At 30.9% G+C, this 19445-nt stretch overlaps 1 protein-coding gene across 1 annotated transcript in view; it reads right to left on the minus strand.

Annotated features, from left to right (window-relative positions):
• LOC114326926 (protein sidekick) overlaps window positions 1-19445 on the minus strand; it is a 1222968-nt gene that overhangs the window by 128475 nt on the left and 1075048 nt on the right. Inside the window, exons 3-5 of the mRNA XM_050652287.1 lie at window positions 8317-8493; window positions 2504-2720; window positions 807-1185 (exon numbers count right to left, since the gene is read on the minus strand). Coding sequence (XP_050508244.1) covers window positions 807-1185; window positions 2504-2720; window positions 8317-8493 — 773 coding nt within the window. The remainder of the gene's footprint in view (window positions 1-806; window positions 1186-2503; window positions 2721-8316; window positions 8494-19445) is intronic.

Consider the following 19445-nt stretch of genomic DNA (forward strand, 5'->3'; position numbering starts at 1 on the left):
CAGGAAATCCAAGACCGACAAAACTGGAAGAAATTTGAGGAGGCCTATGTTCAACTTTGGATGCAAAAGGCTGGATAATGATGATATTCTTCTTCATTATTCGCTCGAAACCTTTAAGCAGTTCTTGGTCCTTTTAGATAAGTAAGTAATCACGATTCAGTCCCATATTTATGTTAGCACTGGTCTTTAAATTTTGGTCACTTTAAATTTTCTGGGTATTTTGATAACACTTTTTGGCAAGCATCTTTTAATTTCTTCGCTGATGTTGTTATCTTTAGTCAACAGCAAGCATAGGTATATGAAGGTGTCCACATTTTCTAGTTCTAAATCGTCAATTATTATTCTTCTAGGTGTCTGGTTGCTTAATATAATCTATACATAATATAATCTATACAACACACATATTTGGTCTGTTGGACGTCTTTATTTAGTCCCATTCTCTATGCAGATGCCCCTATCGACCGGAATGCATCGGTCACTCTGTGGACCCACCTATGATGTCGAGGTCATATCTATACATATTATCAAACAACTTATAAAGATTTGCTAGATAGAGCCATTTGTGTTAATTTGGATGTCTCGAATTACCTTTTTTAGAGCAAGATTAAATCTTGTCTTAGTCCATTTTTGGAATAGAAGAGCCCAGAAAGATCGGTCTGGATTCTGACCATGCTCGCTGTTCCTGTGAGTGTGAATGCATTTAGTTGAATAAGATGAAGATATGATTTTTATTGCAATCGACAATTTTTTATTTCAATTACATACATACTTATGGAAAAACTGCATATAAAACTAAAAATGCTTACCTCAATTTGCGCCGACGCAACAGCAGTGGGGAATCCCCCCGACCTCAGGTTAACTTGACACTCGTACTGGCCGGAGTAGGTGGTGTTCACTGAGGTTAGTATCAAAGTTCGATTCCAGATGTCGTTGAAAGAGTGGAGGATACCGGTACTCTCGATGGGAATACCATCTTTCGACCACAGCGTTTCGAGTTCGTAGAGAGGTCTGGCGTTAGCTATGCAGTCGATGGATGATTGGGGGGTACCTTTGACGATTTTTAAGTCCCGAGGGCCTACGATGATCTCGGGAGCGATTTCTTTGGTATCGTGCGTTTCTTCGACTGTCAGTCTTATGTAGGCGCTGTTTTCTTCTTTGCCCTCTTGGGAATTTATTGCACGTGCCCTGAAAGAAATAAGTTTTTATATAGAACATCTAGTACTATTAAGAATTGAGTATTTCACTCAGGAAATTGAAATCAGAATTGAAATCGTGGGGTGAGACAGGGATGCGTGTTGTCGTCAAATCTTTTTAATGCCTACTCGGAAGAGATCTTGAAAAAAGTTTTAGAGGGTGAAACAGCTCGAATAAAGGTAAATGAAATTCCCATTAGCAACATTAGATATGCGGATGACACTGTCATCTTAGCGGAAAATATTGGGGATCTTCAGAGGCTGGTGACCAGAATAGCGGAGTTTGGACAAGAATACAGTCTAACAATGAACGTCAAGAAGACAAAGTTTATGAGAATATCGAAAACTCAAAGAAATAACGAGAATCTCTTCATAAACGGATCCAACATCGAACGAGTCGACCAATATGCATAACTTGGAACAATGATCAACTCCACAAGAGATTGCGTGAACAGAACACGTCACAAACAAAGAGGTTCTGAGAAAGATGAATAAAGAAATGGAAATCTTAAATACCATCAAAACAACAAAATTGGAATATCTCGGACATATAACACGTGGAGAGAATACAACTTGCTCAAATTGATTATGTAGGAAAAGATTCAAGGAAAAAGAAGCATAGGGAGACGCAGAATATCGTGGCTGCGCAACCTGAGAGAATGGTACGGATGTACATCAAATGAGCTTTTCAGACCAGTCGTCTCTAAAATCCGAATAGCTATTCAGAATTAAAGAAGAAGAATTTCACTCACCTAGTCATTAAAATACTAACACTACCATAGAACCCTAACAGAAAGATGCATGAAAGATATGGGCTACGAAGAACAACTTGCAAATGACAGGCATCTCTAACCAAATGCATCATATATAGGGTCCTCAAATAGGGAATGAACTTTGGAAGTTGGTAGTGCACAGTCAAACTGGTTGTCATTTATTCAGTCTGTTTTTCCAACCATGGATAGATATACCGTACAATAACAAGTGCAAAGGATAAAATTGTTATATTAACAAAATCAGTGTTCTGTACGGGCAAGATTTTCACTGAAAAATCAATTTTTGTATGAATGGGTACATCAACAAACAGTATTGTCGAGTATCTTTGATAAGGGCGTTGGCCAGACCATCGACCATAGGTCAATAATTATCAACTTAGACTCTTTCTTGAGGGGTATTCTTAAGTCGGAGGTCTATCCAAATGATCCACAAACAACAGCGGCCCTCAAAACAGAACATTTGAATAAAAGCTTGAACATTTCGAATGCACGCCATCCCACGAAACTGAAAAATAATAAAATGAATTTTATACATACCTGTATGCTTTTTGATCTGCGGGCTCTGTCGATAAAATAATCAACTGTTTGTTGTTCGAATAAGCGTATTTTTGTCCATAAGGAGTAATTCCTTCGTCCGTTTGCCACGTAACTTCCGGTGGAGGTGTTGAGTCGATTTCCGGCAAATCCAAAATGGCGGCGTTTCCTTCTTTAACCGTTATCGACCGCTCGCTTTGATCTTCGAAAATGCCCATATCTGAAATTAATAAACAACCATTTTTAAACGCTGCGACGAGTAAATCAAAATTAAAATTGATTAATTGAGTCTTGGTTAGGATTTGATTATTTTTTGGATCGCTAATCTGGACTTATTTTATCCATCCTGGCGGAGAGATCAGCTCAACTCTGGATTACATCTGAAGAGATCTTGAACAAACAGCCAGAGTTGGAAATGGTACCAGATTCAATGCAACCTAAATATAATTTCGGAAAGCTGTGTCCTCTTTCCAGGAAGGGACGAATAAGAGTCGAATAAAACGAATTCCACAATGGCAGATCAATGCTGGCATACAGACGGCTCTAAAACCGATCAAGGAGTTGGAGTTGAAGGAATCCTAGGCTAAACCTTAGTTAAAGACTAGGCAATCACTCTACTATCTTCCAAGCTATAATAAATCGATGAGCCTGCAGGAACTAATCACGAGGAACTGCAGGGACAAATCTATAAATATGATCGGACAAGCCTATTTGCAACTCTAATCTAATAATGTTGGAAACAATTTTATATATATTTTATATATTTTATTTGAGTACCTATATTCTATATCATTCTGCTTTCTCTATGTCGACAACACCGTATGTCAAGAACACAGCAAACATAAGAATTAACAGCTCTTACTTCGATATATTCAAACTAAAAGCAGGCCTCCGTCAAGGAAGTGTCAACTTCTTCTTCAGCCACCGTAGCGGAGATGGGAATCATCATCGCTGTTTTAATTTTTGAGGCAGTTGCCGTAAATAGTTGTTTTGAGCTGCATCCAAACCATTCTCTCAGGTTCTTCAGCCATGAAATTCATCTTCTTCCGATACTTCTTCTGCCATCTATCTTTCCTTGCATTATGAGTCGCAGGATGCCATACTTTTCGCCCCGCATCACATGTCCAAGATACTGTAGCTTTCTTTCTTTAATTGTAAGTTCAACTTCCTTCTCTTTACCTATTCTTCTCAGTACTTCATTGTTCGTAACTCTATCTACCCAGGAAACCCTCATAATTCTTCTATAGGTCCAGATTTCAAAGGCATTAAGTCGTCTCATTGTCTCATGTTATTCGATATACACTGTGTCCGTAAAGTATGGAACAAATTCTTTTTTAGCTAAACAGAGCATTTTAAGAAATAATCCTGAAACACGTCGATTTTTGATTTTAATTTACGGTGTTTTAAAATAATATTCTAATATACAGGGTGAATTACTTTCGAGTAATGACGTCACCGTCATTTTTTTTAAATGGAACACCCCCATTTTGTCTTAATTTTCGGATTACTCTAGCTGAGCTGATTCCAAAAATGTATCACATATTGATTCAAATTGGTACAGGGTGGACAAAAATACAATAGTTTTGTGTATGCTCATATTATTAAAGTTTAATTAATTTTTGATATTAAATTAAAATATTCAACTAAACAATATCAAAAATTAATTAAAATTAAAATATAATTAAAATATCAAAAATAAAATAAGTACTTTTGAAAATATTGTTAATTTAACTAACGCGTTACTGTATGAACACACACAAATCTATTGTATTTTTGTCCACCCTGTACCAATTTGAATCAACATGTGATACATTTTTGGAATCAGCTCAGCTAGAGTAATCCGAAAATTGAGACAAAATGGGGGTGTTCCATTTAAAAAAAATGACGGTGACGTCATTACTCGAAAGTAATTCACCCTGTATATTAGTTTATTGTTTTAAAATACGGTAAATTAAAATCAAAAATCGACGTGTTTCAGGATTATTTCTTAAAATGCTCTGTTTAGCTAAAAAATAATTTGTTCCATACTTTACGGACACAGTGTATATAGCGAAAACAGCATGCTTCAATCTTCGATGGATACCAAGAAAGAAGAGCAGTCGGAGTTGGAAAAAAATTCGGTTCCATCGAAAATGAATATATTTTGTTCGTTGAGGTCTATTTAAAGTATGAGAGTAATGAGGGGATTGATTTTTAAAGGGTTTCTTCTCATTTTTAAGCAATCGATTTCAATCGATTGATAAAAAATATGATAGTAAGAAGTCATCAACATAAAAACGTTCTGAAGCTGTTTTCTTGTGGCATGTTTGACAATTACATTTTTATATTAACCTAATGTTATAGACCTGGATCCCGCGTATCAAAAAAAAGTTGATTAATAGCAAGCTGAAAATTTGTCAATAGCTTAATTAACGGTGTCTAGTCGGACAAACTTTGATGTACGCGATCACTGGAACAGGGGAAGTTTTAATTGTGGAACAGTTTAAAAATTTGGAAGGTCAGATTACGAAAACGTCCCATGTATTTTGTCAGACAGAACATCCAATTGATTTGTTACTCTTTCATTAAACTCTCATGCAAAAATCAGACTGCTATTTACCACCAATATAATTCCTGTCATTTGACATGTTCTTCGTGTTCCACTTATTAAAATGCCCAATTGGTGATAAACACCAGTCTGATTTTTGCATGAGAGTTTAATAAAATGGTAACAAATCAATTGGAAGTTGTGTCCGACAAAATACATGGAACGTGTTCGTAGTCTGACGTTCCAAATTTTTAAACTGTTCCACAATTAAAACTTTCCCTGTTCCAGTGCTACCATATATCAAAGTTTGTCCGACTAGATACCGTTAAGCTATTAATAAATTTTTAGCTTGCTATTAATCAACTTTTTTTGGTACGCAGGATCCAGATCTATTATATTTACATGAAAATCCAACATCAGTTGATTTTCTGATTTTTCCTTTTTAAGAACGATTTCTGGATTGGAAGTCAAAACGTCAAAAACTAACAAAAATGTAATTATTGTCATTACAACAAATTTTGGCTTAATACCATCAAAAATATCATTGTCATATTAGACTATTGATTATATTCAAAATACGATAGCTAAAAGGAACTACAACGTTAACGGGGTTTTATTATTTCATATGGTCAATGGACATCTATATATGAAAAAACCGCAGAGTGCTACCATTTAAAGGGGTGCGTTTTTGAGAAATATGTGAATTAGTCCCTGAGCACAGGTTACATTAGGGTGAGTTCTTTGCACTTTTGGTACAAACATATCTACATAAAAATTATTCTTGGTTAAATTTCCTATCTAAATATTACTTTTTAGAGTCAATGATACTTTTTTTTACAAAAATATATTCAAAAGAAAAAGCACAAAGAAACCCAAAAGAAAGAAATTTTGTTTTTTGTCCACGAGGATATAGGTATAGGCATTGCTTTACAGAAAAAAAACCTACATATTTTTTCTTTAAAATATTGTTTAGCAGAGGTAATTAGGATTTATAGTTTTCGAAATATGATTTTTCAAAGTTCTCCACTCGCAGCAATTTTGGGCAATTTTCCTTGTTATTTCGCAAATATTGTTCTGTAACTTTTTTCTACGTAACTTTAGGTATATGCAATGGTACACGTAATAGGAATAGAAATCAATAACCTTTAAAATGGTCTACTGTATAACGTTGTACGATTTTTTTTAAAGAGATTATGGTTTTTCAAGGTTTTATACTTTTAACGATTTTTTATAATATAATATAAAAAATAAAATAATATTATTATATAATATATTATATATTATATTATATATTATAGTATATATAATATAATATTATATTATATATTATATAATACCTAATATATAAAAAATATTATTTTTTACATTTTTTACGATTATTTTTTAAATTTCTCATTATAACTTTTTTTCTTCTACATTTAGGTATATATTATATTATATATAATAAAAAAAGCTTATTTTGTTTACTTTAAAGTGGTGATTTACAAAAAATTCTAGGATTATTTTTGAATAAGTTATTATTTTTCAAAATGTAATAAGTGTATAAAAGTATACTTGCAACGATTTTTGATTTTAGGATTATTTTTTAAATTTCTCATTATACATTTTTTTTCTTGTACATGAATATACTATATATTGCTCAATAAAGTGGGCTTACTTTCTGTTCTTTAAAATTGTGTATCATCTATATTTAAATAATGGAAACCGAGTGATTCTTTGATATTTTTTACCGGTATTATTTAAAATTATTTCTTTTACAAAAATTACATAAACATTAGTCTTAGAAAACATCACTTTAGTTAAAATTATTTAAACGTTGACATTTAGCATTTCGTTAGCATTAGCTTCAATATCTTCCTCTGACACCTCAGTTATCCGAGTTCCCTCAATTAGTAACCATGCACATGCACCCTTTGCAGAATATTGAACAACTAATTCCTATCTTCCTACAACCGCATTTTTTTGTACATCCTTTGGTACATTTACATGCTATTTTTTCAAGCAAAGCTTGTGGTGCAGGAGCTTTGACAGTAAATATTGGAATTAATCCATATTTTGAAATTTGCCTGGCTAAGCCCAGGCAAAGTATTACGTATAAAAAATAAGATTCAATCATAACACACAATCACATAAAAAAGTTATATGAGAAATTTAAAAAATAATCCTAAAATCAAAAATCGTTGCAAGCACTTATTACATTTTGAAAAAGCATATCTTATTCAAAAATAATCCTAGATTTTTTTTATAATACACCATTTTAAAGTAAACAGAATAAGCTCTCTTTGTTATGATATAATAATATACCTAAATGTAGAAAAATAAAGTTATAATGGGAAATTTAAAAAATAATCGTAAAAAATATAAAAACTCGTTAAAAGTATAAAATCGTGAAAAAGATAACTTCTTTAAAAGAAGTCGTACAACATTATACAGTAGAACATTTTAAAGGTAATTGATTTCTATTCCTCTTATATGTACCATTACATATGCCTAAAGTTACGTAGAAAAAAGTTACAGAACAATATTTGCGAAATAACAAGAAAAATTGCCCAAAATTGCTGTGAGTGGCGAACTTTGAAAAATCATATTTCGAAAACTGTAAATTATAATGACCTCTACCGAACGTCATTTTAAAGAGAGAATATGTAAGTTTTTTTTTCTGTGAAGCAATGTCTATACTTATATACCCGTTGACAACAGTTATGGGACAAAAAACAAAATGTCTTTCTTTTGGGTTTCTAAAAAGTTATATTTAAATAAGAAATTTAACCAGGAACAATTTTTATGTAGAGTGTTTGTACCGAAAGTGCATAGAACTCACCCTAATATAACCTGTGCCCAGGGACTAATTCACCCATTTCTCAAAAACGCACCCCTTTAGATGGTAGCACTCCGCGGTTTTTTCATATATAGAGATTCATTGACCACATGAAATAATAAAACCCTGTTAACGTTGTAGTTCCTTTCTATAATACATAATCAATAGCCTATATTGTTAACATAAAAATGTTTAATAATTAATAAAATAATGATATTAAAGTTCTATATTTACAAAAAAAATGGTCCGATTTTCATTGAAAAGTCCCGGATTTCATGTATTTTTTTCAGCCTTGTCACGAATTCGACTGAATTGGAGTTGGTCACATTACTAATACACCGTAATGATCTAAATTATAAATAAAAATAATATCTACTAAAAAAAGCTTAAATTTTTTCCAGATATAGTGGAAAAACCAATTAAACTATACCAAATGAAATATCCATTTGTTAAAGAAGAGCATCTACTTACACGCTACGATAATTTTGATCTCTTCGCTAAGTATCGAACCGATTTTGTTGGCGGCTATACACCTGTAGCTGCCGCCATCCTCGAGTTTGGCGGAGAAAATCTTGTGAAAAGGATCCGTCGATAGTTCCGTTATGAAAACGCCGTCCTTCATCCATCGGAATTGTGGCGGTGGGTTACCTGGAAAAAAGAGGAAAATCGGTTACTATTACGACCAAAAGAACGTAGCGACAAGGTTTTATTAAAATAATTTTTAACAGTATTTTACTATCCACCGTTAAATGGATTAAGCGATCCAAAGCTATTAAAAAAATTCCTATAAACTACAAATGCTAGTTTTTTTTATTAGAAGATTAATTTTAGACGATTCGATTAAAGGATGTATTTCTATGCTTTCCAATAAAAAATCGTCCTAATAGTATATTAAGTATGGAGAATGGTAAGGGTTTTATACCGATCGAAGACAATTGTTTATTGATCGAAGACAATTATTGTCTGAGATCGGTTACCCTTAACGTTCGACATGTTTATAACGTTTTTTGCACGACTGATACCATTATAAATTATAAAATTAAACATTTTCGTCATATTGACTAGTTTCATTCATTTTATCAAGATAGATACTTTGGTTGTTAGGTAGTAACTAGGGTGCATAACAACAATGTAGAATTGAGTTTTTATTTAGTTGTCAATAATTTTAAGTACAACTTTGATTATTATAAATTAAAATATGAGCGAAAGTGAATTTGAAGAAATTGAACGGGCTTGGGAAGAAGGGTGTTCCGCAATTATTCCCGAAAAATCCAAAATCCGTTATCAAAATACCTACCAAAGTTTTAAAAAATGGTGCAAAGGCAAGAATTTAAGAATCGAAGAAAATACTCTATTGGCATATTTCGTTCAAAGACAGACATATGCAGTTGAAAGCTCCTGGAAGCCTCTGGGCAGAATAATCAATGATTAAATCCACCGTTTTTCTTTATGATGGCATTGATATTTCCAAGTTTTCAACTTTGATCGCGTATTTGAAGAGAAAAAATGAATGTTGGCTATAGGCCTAAGAAAGCGAGCATTTTTACACGGGAGCAATTTGAAAAATTTCTGATGGAAGCACCGGATGAAGAATTTCTAGTTCACAAGGTAATATAAGCTAGTTTAGGTAAAAGAAATACTCTAATTAAGATTTTTTCATAATTTGTAGGTCGCAATGATATTGGGAATATCTGGTGCCTGTAGAAGAGAAGAATTATATAATATTACTATGAATGACATCCAACAAACCGATGGTTTAATGATTGTAAAAGTACCCAATACAAAAACGAACATCCAGCGTACTTTTACAGTCGTTAATAAACCAGACGATAAAATTCCATATTTAGAAATTCTGCAAAAGTATATAAAACTTCGTCCATTACAAGTAAAATCAAATCATTTGTTCTTAAGATACGCCAAAGGAAAATGTTGTGCTCAAGTAATAGGGAAAGGGAAAATCGGGGGCTGGCCTTCTCAAATTGCCAAATTCTTAAATTTGCCTAATCCCGAGAACTATACTGGCCATTCGTTCAGGAGGACATCAGCAACGCTTTTGGCTAATAAAGGTGTTGATGTCCTCGGATTAAAGCGTCATGGAGGTTGGCGTTCATCGACAGTGGCAGAAAGCTATGTAGAAGATTCTCTTCAAAATAAAACAGATTTTGCCGAAAAAATATTGTGCAATACTAGTAATACTACTAATGTATGCGATTCTGCAGGAGTTTCTGTTAGAAGTGAAACCACAGCCCAAACAAGTGGGATTTCATTAAATAATTTAACAAATTGTACCATAAGTTTCAATATTAATAAATAATTCGTTAGTTTTCTTTATTCTTTCAAAAAATAAATTAAAATTAAGAGATTTTTTAAGTCGACGGTAAGTGAATTACTTACCGTCGAGTTGGAGTACTTACCGTCGAGTTGGATTACTTACCGTCGAGTTGCTAGTAAATGTCAACTACTGACGTAAAATCTGTCACGGTAAACAGTCAAAAATGATCAATCGTGCAAAAAAATATATATGCCAGCCAATGGGAGCAAGAATAGGATATTACCTCCGAATTCTATCCTACTGCATGGATTTTAATGAAATTTTGGGAATAGCCTCTACTTATCTCCTAATTCAAAGTCTACCATATGCCGATGTGTGCTTTTATCTTGGGGGTGGTTCCCACCCCTTCTCAGGGGTGGAAAATTTTTTGGTTGAAATCACTACGGAATTCGCTAGAGAACCTAATTCTAAGCAAAAACTATTTTATAATTTTTTTTGAAAACTCAATACTTTTTGAGATTGCAAATTGCAATTTGTGGTTGCAATTATTTGTGGTTGCAAAGTGGCCATTTTCAGTAGTAATTGCACAAGAGCTCTAAAATTCTATATTAATTTTAGAATCGAGTGCAATTTGTTGCGATTATTTCATGAATAAAACTGTTCAAAACCAAAATTTTATTGTAATTTATTTATGTAAGTACAAATTAGTACAATTAAACACACAGTTGTTATAAATATGTATTTGACGGTTGAAAGTCATCACTTTTATAATTTTTAAAACATTTGTCATTAATGTCACTGAATGTATTTTTTCGTAGCAGCGAAGGGCATCTGACGTAATATGCTTGACGACGGGCAATTATCAAAAAAGTCATCAGTTTAATTTAGATTTCTGTAACTTTCTATTGGTCAGAATCTCCTATGAATGAAATAATCATTGAAACATAATACCTTTTCGAAAAGTTTTTTGCGAATACCTTAAAAACTATGCATTTAACTAAAAAAACTATATAAAACATTTCTGTAGATTATAAAAAAACAAAGAGACTGCCCTCATAAATCTTCGAGTTATAATACAAAAAGAGATATGGTAGATGAAAAGAGTTTGTTTTTTTGGTACATGCTCAAACTGGTGTATTCAACTTGAAATAACACAGAAACGGTCGATTTTATGTGTATAATGCTACTAAAAGCTTTTGTAGTGCTTGAAAAAACCTTTAAAATGAGCAATATTAAAGGTCAATTACATTCAAACTAAGCGAGATATGCTGCAAACAAAATTGATAACTAAAGTATTTTAAGAAAAAATGAGAAGTAATTTTAACCCCCATCCACCAGAATGTAAATGCATAGTTTTACTTCTTCAATTCCTTTTATCATAGTGTTATTTCTATGTTCAAAAAGTTGCACGGGTTTAAAATGAATGGTTTTTGAAAAAAAAAATAAGATAAATTATAGAGCGCAATGTAAAATTTTCTTAAAAATCTTCCTTTTTCTCCATGTAACTTGAAAAAGATAAGAGATATAGTAATGAAAAACAAAAACAAAATTTTTATCTAAAAAAACACTACATTTTTGTGTGGTGTCTTTTTTAGTATATCTTATCATTTTCGAGATACATGGAGAAAAAGGAAGATTTTTAAGAAAATTTAAAAATGCGCTCTATAATTTTGATCTTATTTTTTTAAGAACCATTCATTTTAAACCAGTTCAACTTTTTATACATAGAAATAACACTATAATAAAAAGTATTGTAGAAGGAAAACGATGTGTTTAAATTCTGATGGATGAGGGGTTAACTATACTTCATTTCTTCTTAAAATACCTTATTCATGAAATTTTTTGCAGCATATCTCGCTTAATTTGAATATAATCGACATTTAATATTGCTCATTTGAAAGGCTTTTTCAAGCTCTACAAAGGTTATTAGTATCATTATACACCTAAAATCGACCGTTTCTCTGTTATTTCAAGTTGAATACACCGATTTGAGCATGCACAAAAAAAACAAACTCTTCTCACCTACCACATCCCTTTTTGTATCATAACTAGAAGATTTATGAAGGAACGAATCTGTTTGCTTTTTTTATAAGCTACAAAAATATTTTACATACTTTTTTTGTTAGATGCATAGTTTTTAAGGTATTTGCAAAAATCCGTCAAAAAAGGTGTCATTTTTCAATGAAAATAACCAATTTTCAACCACGAATAAATCAAAAAGTATTGAGTTTTCAAAAAATAATTATAGAACAGTTTTTGCTTAGAATTAGGTTGTCTAGCCTTTGCCGTGGCTATTTTAACCAAAAAATTTTCACCCCCGAGAAGGGGTGGGAACCACCCCCAATATAAAAGCGGTAGACATACGGTAGACTTTGTTGCTTGAACTATTCCCTACTTACTGTGAAAATATCAAGTAAATCAATGTAGTAGGATGGAATTCGGAGCCAAATACCCTCATTGACTGCGCTAATAATATTAATTGTATTATTGTAATGTAATATTAAATATTAACGAAATATGTGTACATCTAAATTAAAAAAAGAAACGTCCAAATCCAGCAACAAGGATCGGATATATTATAGTGTACAGCCCGGATTTAGTGGAGCAACCTCCACTACCCCAAGCTGAACGAATTACGGCTTCATATTTTAAAGCTTTGTAGACGATTCTGTTTAAAGCAAATCTTTTTCCAACATTGTAGATTAAAACTTCAGTACTTGATCTTTCAAATGTTGCTAATTGGGTTTCTTAATTGTTAGGCATAAACAAATCAGCAATGAATTAAAAAAGGGACTAACTTCGACCTTAATTATCGTAGGACAACTCTTTTCAATTTGTGAAAAAATCAAATATAAAAAAGTAATGTTTTTCGAGCAGTAGCGCAGTAGCAAAAAAGGTATTCAAATTGTTTATAAGAAAAAAACTACAACTTTTTTGCCATCGAGATTTGCAGTGTTGCAAATTGAATTTTTAATCATTTTGATAGCATAACTATCCTCTTACTTACGGTACTTGCCGAATTATTTTTCCAACTTTGTTAAACAATTTTTGAAGTTATACTTCTTTACGGGCGTAATGACGGTGAATTTTTATATGGTAAAACCTAGCGACCGGGCGCATGCGCATTATAACTTTGTTCTGATTGGATGTTCAAATGACATGACAAAAATGATCCAATATGGCAGCTGTGGCACAGCTGTGTGACTGTGGTTTGGTTATAATGTATGGTTGTTGCGTTTTAAAATTTGTAGGAAGAGAAACAACAAACAAAAAGTTAGTTAATGGTTATACTGCCTTTTTAAATAGTTTTCATATTATATTTTTGGACTTATTTACATAGAAGAGATGATTGTTGCATGCCAATGTGAAAGCCCATCAAACTGTGACTAGTATGAGTGCCGCAGATCTCGCTTATTCAAAGCTAAAGAATCTGACACTGGTAAGTGTTTTATAAATAGTTGATCAAATTTTGTTATGATATTTGAACATAGCCACTTTGCACGATGCAAGTGATTGCGAAATTTATTAGTCGTTATACGGGCTCCGATACCTACCTATTTGAACCTACCAAAATACATAAGTAGTATGTAATACTTTTATTTACATAATTTGATTACCATCAAAATTTCTATCAATATTCACCTAATATATTGTTTTCTTACTCTATGTTTTGTTGTATTTTTTCAATTCTAAATCATTTCAATTCAAAATCAAAATAATTTGATTTATATAAGTTAAAAATGTCAAAAGTTTAATCCGTTTAGTTAGTCGATCTTCGCACATAATGACAAACTGTCTCTGTGGAGAAGCTTTTAATGCGAGTGAACCCCAATACAACGCAAATACCAGCCGCGTGGTAAGTTGGTTCGAATCCCAATAGAAACTTTTATTTTTTTATTTTTTTTATACATTTTATGATTGTAAGTATATTTATTATATAATTTTATTTTCAGAAAATACGTATTTAGTTAAAAATTTTTCCGACAATTAATGTTCAGAAATCATTTGTGGCATTTTTAATGTGTTTGTGTGTGTTTTATTCTTTTATTATTTTAATTTTTGGCACTGTTTTAATAAAAATGTTTGAGAAGTAGTAAGTATAAATTAGTTTAATATTTAAATAAAATATAAATAAAAAGTATATTAATTTCGTTTATAATCATATAATCATATAATAGAAGTATAACTTCTTACGTGCGTACAAAGTACACACACATTCTTGTTTTAAAGTAATCGACGAATCACTCTGAAATTTTTAGTACCATTAGTCCAAGTAATGAAGCTTGAAATAGGACAAAACCTCGCAATTTTTACAGAATGGATCGATTTGCTTGAAAATTTCAGAATAAGTAGTGGATAGTCCAAGGATCAAAATCTATATGATGCCGAAAGGCGCTTTTACCATGGGGGTGGTTGCCACCCCCTGTTGGTGGTGGAAATTTTTTATTATATTTTGACCGCAAAAGTTGGTAAAAACGTTCATTCTAAGCAAAAAATGTTCGATACATTTTTTTGATAAAATTAATAGTTTTCGATTTATTCGCTATCGAAAGTGTTAGTATTATATCGAAAAATCAATGTTTTTAATCAGTTTTCTGCTAATAACTCCAAAAGTTTTCGTTTTATCAAAACAACCTTACTTAACAAAATTGTACTATTTGAAAAAATAAACAAAACCGTGTTTTTTAATTTTCTTTAAGACCAACAGTAATTAAGATATACTTTATTATATGTTAGCTCTCCTTTGTCAAATGCTAAATATTGTAGTTTCAAAGTCAAAAGACGGGAAAAATCTGCTTTTTTCGAGAATAACTTGTTAAAAGTAATTTAAAGAATTTAAAAATATCTATTTCTAGAAATAAAAAAGAAGTCTCTAGCTCAAAAATTAAGTGACTTATAATGAAAAGAATGTCAGTCCCTATTTTTTTTTCAGCGCAAAAGTGGTCGGAAGCAACCCCGTAATCACCACCCTAATTAAAACTAGTCATTGACCTTATTTGGTCTTATTTATTTATGAATTATTAATAGGTTAGAGAAGTTTGACAGACTTAGAATGATTCGTTTTTAAAAAAGGGAAGTTAACAGCGATTAACGAATTTTTGTAGTTTGGAAAAAATGGCTTTTTCTTCTGAATAGAAAGATTAGCATCAGAGATGTGAAAAAATGTTTAAATATTAAATTGTAGCTAATTTAATTCTCAAGAATTTGGTATCAAAAAATTTTTTCTGTAACAAAAATTAAGTGAGCTATTGACAATTAAAACTTGTAATAGCATGCAAAAACCACCTTTACCAACCCTTTCAAAGTCACCTCCTTTTGTGACTAAGGATTTTAATAAGATTTAATATTAATAGGCGTATAGATATTGTAAAAACCTACAAAATTCTTTTATGGAAAACTTTCTAAGATACAAAATAAAAAAGTTACTGTTAAAAAATCAATATATTTTTTTGAGAAAAAAAAAAGGAGAAATCCCATTGTAAGCATAATAATGTAAGTTAGCGGTGTTTTTAGTCATTGGCCTTATTTATTCTTCTTTATTTGTGTATTATTAATAGATTCTAGAAGTTTGACTGGCTTAAAATAATTAGTTTTTAGAAAATTGAAGTTAAAAGCGAATAAAGAATTTTTGTAGTTTTGTAAAAAATGCCATTTTCTTCAGAATAGAAAGATTAGCATCAAAGATAGGAAAAAATGTTTAAATATGAAATTGTAGGTCAGTTAATTCTTAAGAACTTGGTGTGAAAAATTTTTTTCTATGACAAAAATTGAGTGAATAGTAAATGAGTATACTATAGAAGAACATTGATTTTTTCCATATAAAACTAACACTTTCGATAGCGAATAAATCGAAAGCTATTAGTTTTATCAAAAAATGTATACAACATTTTTTGCTTAGAATGAATGTTTTTATCAATTTTTGCTGTCAAAATATAATAAAAAATTTCCACCCCCGAGATGGGGTGGCAACCACCCCCATAATAAAAGCGCCTTTCGGCATCATATAGATTTTGATCCTTGGACCATACACTACTTATTCTCAAATTTTCAAGCAAATCGATCCATTCTGTAAAAATTGCGGGGTGGAAAGCTTCGGTTCCTGGACTACATGTCGTAGGTTCATTTTTACAATGATTATTAACATTTATTAAAAATCAAAAATTCTTAGGTTTTTTACAGTTTTCCATGCAATAAATTAGTAACTCAACATTCATAAATCGTCATTTTGATTAAAGCTTTAAAAGTGTTTTATCGGATAGTTTATATACAGGGTGGAAGGCACTTATGGAATAAAATTATTTCTGCCCTTGTTTCAAAAAATTATAAAAAATGCTAAGACCCGTCGATTTTTAAATAAAAATGGGCACTTTTTTAACATAAATTTAAATGTACAGGGTGATCCTTGCAAGTCTAGCAGGGTCCATAAGATTTATTTTTAATGGAACACCCTGTATATTCTTATATTTTTAAAAGCTGCTTAGCAACCTGATTTCAACGAACTATATCATGCAGAATGTATTATGAATAATACAGGGTGAAATTTTGAAAGTAACCAGTATGGAAATCACTTCTGGAATAAAAATGTTTGTGTCCTTATTTTAAAAAATTATAAAAAATACTGGGACATGTCAACTTTTAAATTCAAATGGGAGTTTTACAAACATAAATTAAAATATACAGGGTGATTCACGCAAGTACGGCATAGTTAATGATCTTTAGTTTTAATGGATCGCCTTATATATTTTTATATTTTTAGAATCTGCTAAACAACCTCATATCAAAAAAGAATGTGTGTGTACTTTGTACTCACGTAAGAAGTTATACTTCTATTATATGATTATATGATTATAAACGAAATTAATATACTTTTTATTTATATTTTATTTAAATATTAAATTAATTTATACTTAATACTTCTCAAACATTTTTATTAAAACAGTGCCAAAAATTAAAATAATAAAAAAATAAAACACACACAAACACATTAAAAATGCCACAAATGATTTCTGAACATTAATTGTCGGAAAAATTTTTAACTAAATACGTATTTTCTGAAAATAAAATTATATAATAAATATACTTACAATCATAAAATGTATAAAAAAAAATAAAAAAATAAAAGTTTCTATTGGGATTCGAACCAACTTACCACGCGGCTGGTATTTGCGTTGTATTGGGATTCACCCGCATTAAAACTGCACCACAGAGGCAGCTTGTCATTATGTGCGAAGATCGTCTAACTAAACAGATTAACCTTTTGACATTTTTAACTTATGTAAATCAAATTATTTTGATTTTGAATTGAAATGATTTAGAATTGAAAAAATACAACAAAACATAGGGTAAGAAGACAATATATTAGGTGAATATTGATATAAATTTTGATGGTAATCAAATTATGTAAAAAAAAGTATTACATACTACTTATGTATTTTGGTAGGTTCAAGGTAGGTATCGGAGCCCGTATAACGACTAATACATTTCGCAATCACTTGCGTCGTGCAAAGTGGCTATGTTCAAATATCATAACAAAATTTGATCAACTATTTATAAAACACTTACCAGTGAAAGATTCTTTAGCTTTGAATAAGCGAGATCTGCGGCACTCATACTAGGCACAGTTTGATGAGCTTTCACATTGGCATGCAACAATCATCTCTTCTATGTAAATAAGTCCAAAAATATAATATGAAAACTATTTAAAAAGGCAGTATAACCATTAACTAACTTTTTGTTTGTTGTTTCTCTTCCTACAAATTTTAAAACGCAACAAGCATACATTATAACCAAACACAGTCCCACAGCTGTGCCACAGCTGCCATATTGGATAATTTTTGTCATGTCATTTGAACATCCAATCAGAACAAAGTTATAATGCGCATGCGCCCGGTCGCTAGGTTTTCCCATATAAAATTTCACCGTCATTACGCCCGTAAAGAAGTATAACTTCAAAAAGTTTATACCTATTATGTAGGATCTATTATGAATAATACAAGGTGAAATTTTAAAATTATGTATAATTTTCGTCAAGATATTAAATACCTACATAAAATTTTGAAATTAATAATTTATCATGCTTCAAATAACAGTATTATTTTTTAAATTAGCTAAATAAAGGGATACATTTTCTAAACTAAGTCAAATCTATTTTGTTTTGTATTTAATGTCCTGACAAAATTTATAAATAATTTCAAAATTTCACCTTGTATTATTCATAATAGACTCTACATAATACACTTTTTTGAGATGAGGTTGTTTAGCATATTCTAAAAATATAAAAATATACAGGGTGATCCATTAAAACTAAATATTATGGACTATACTGTACTTGCGTGAATCACCCTGTATATTTAAATGTATGTTTGTAAAGTGCCTATTTGAATTGAAAAGTTGATGTATGCCAGTATTTTTTATAATTTTTTAAAATAAAGACACAAACAATTTTATTCCATAAGTGGTTTCCATACTTGTTAATTTAAAAATTTCACCCTGTATTGTTCATAATACACCCTACATAATATAGTTCATTGAAATCAGGTTGTTAAGCAGCTTTTAAAAGTATAAGAATATAGGGGGTGTTCCATTAAAAATAAAGCATATGGGCTCTGCTAGACTTGCATGAATCATCCTGTGCATTTAAATTTATGTTTAAAAAGTGCACATTACTATTTAAAAATCGACGGGTCTCAGCGTTTTTTATAATTTTTTGAAACAAGGACAGAAATAATTTTATTCCATAAGTGCCTTCCACACTGTATGTAATATCTTATTGCATCAATCATAAATATGTTTCATTTAATGAACAACCTTTCAGAACTCTTTTTGTGCTGCAGGCAAAAATATTCCAATACATCTTCTGAATTTGTATTAGATATATTTATTAAAAACTCTCTTTACATTAATCAAAGTCAGTTTCAAACATAATATAGATATAAGACACTCAGATTACAACTACTGCAACTAGTATTGATTCAAGAGAATAAATCAACAAAGGCAATTTTCTATGGAAATTATTTTAAAAAAGTTCAATATCAGAATATACTTTTTTGCACGATTGATCATTTTTGACTGTTTACCGTGACAGATTTTACGTCAGTAGGTGACATTTACTAGCAACTCGACGGTAAGTAATCCAACTCGATGGTAAGTACTCAAAATCGATGGTAAGTAATTCACTTACCGTCGACTTAAAAAATATCTTAATTTTAATTTATTTTTTGAAAGAATAAAGGAAACTAATGAATTATTTATTAATATTGAAACTTATGGTACAACTTGTTAAATTATTTAATGAAATCCCACTTGTTTGGGCTGTGGTTTCACTTCT

Source organism: Diabrotica virgifera, chromosome 5, assembly GCF_917563875.1.
Source record: "Diabrotica virgifera virgifera chromosome 5, PGI_DIABVI_V3a".
In the NCBI taxonomy this organism is placed as follows: domain Eukaryota; kingdom Metazoa; phylum Arthropoda; class Insecta; order Coleoptera; family Chrysomelidae; genus Diabrotica; species Diabrotica virgifera.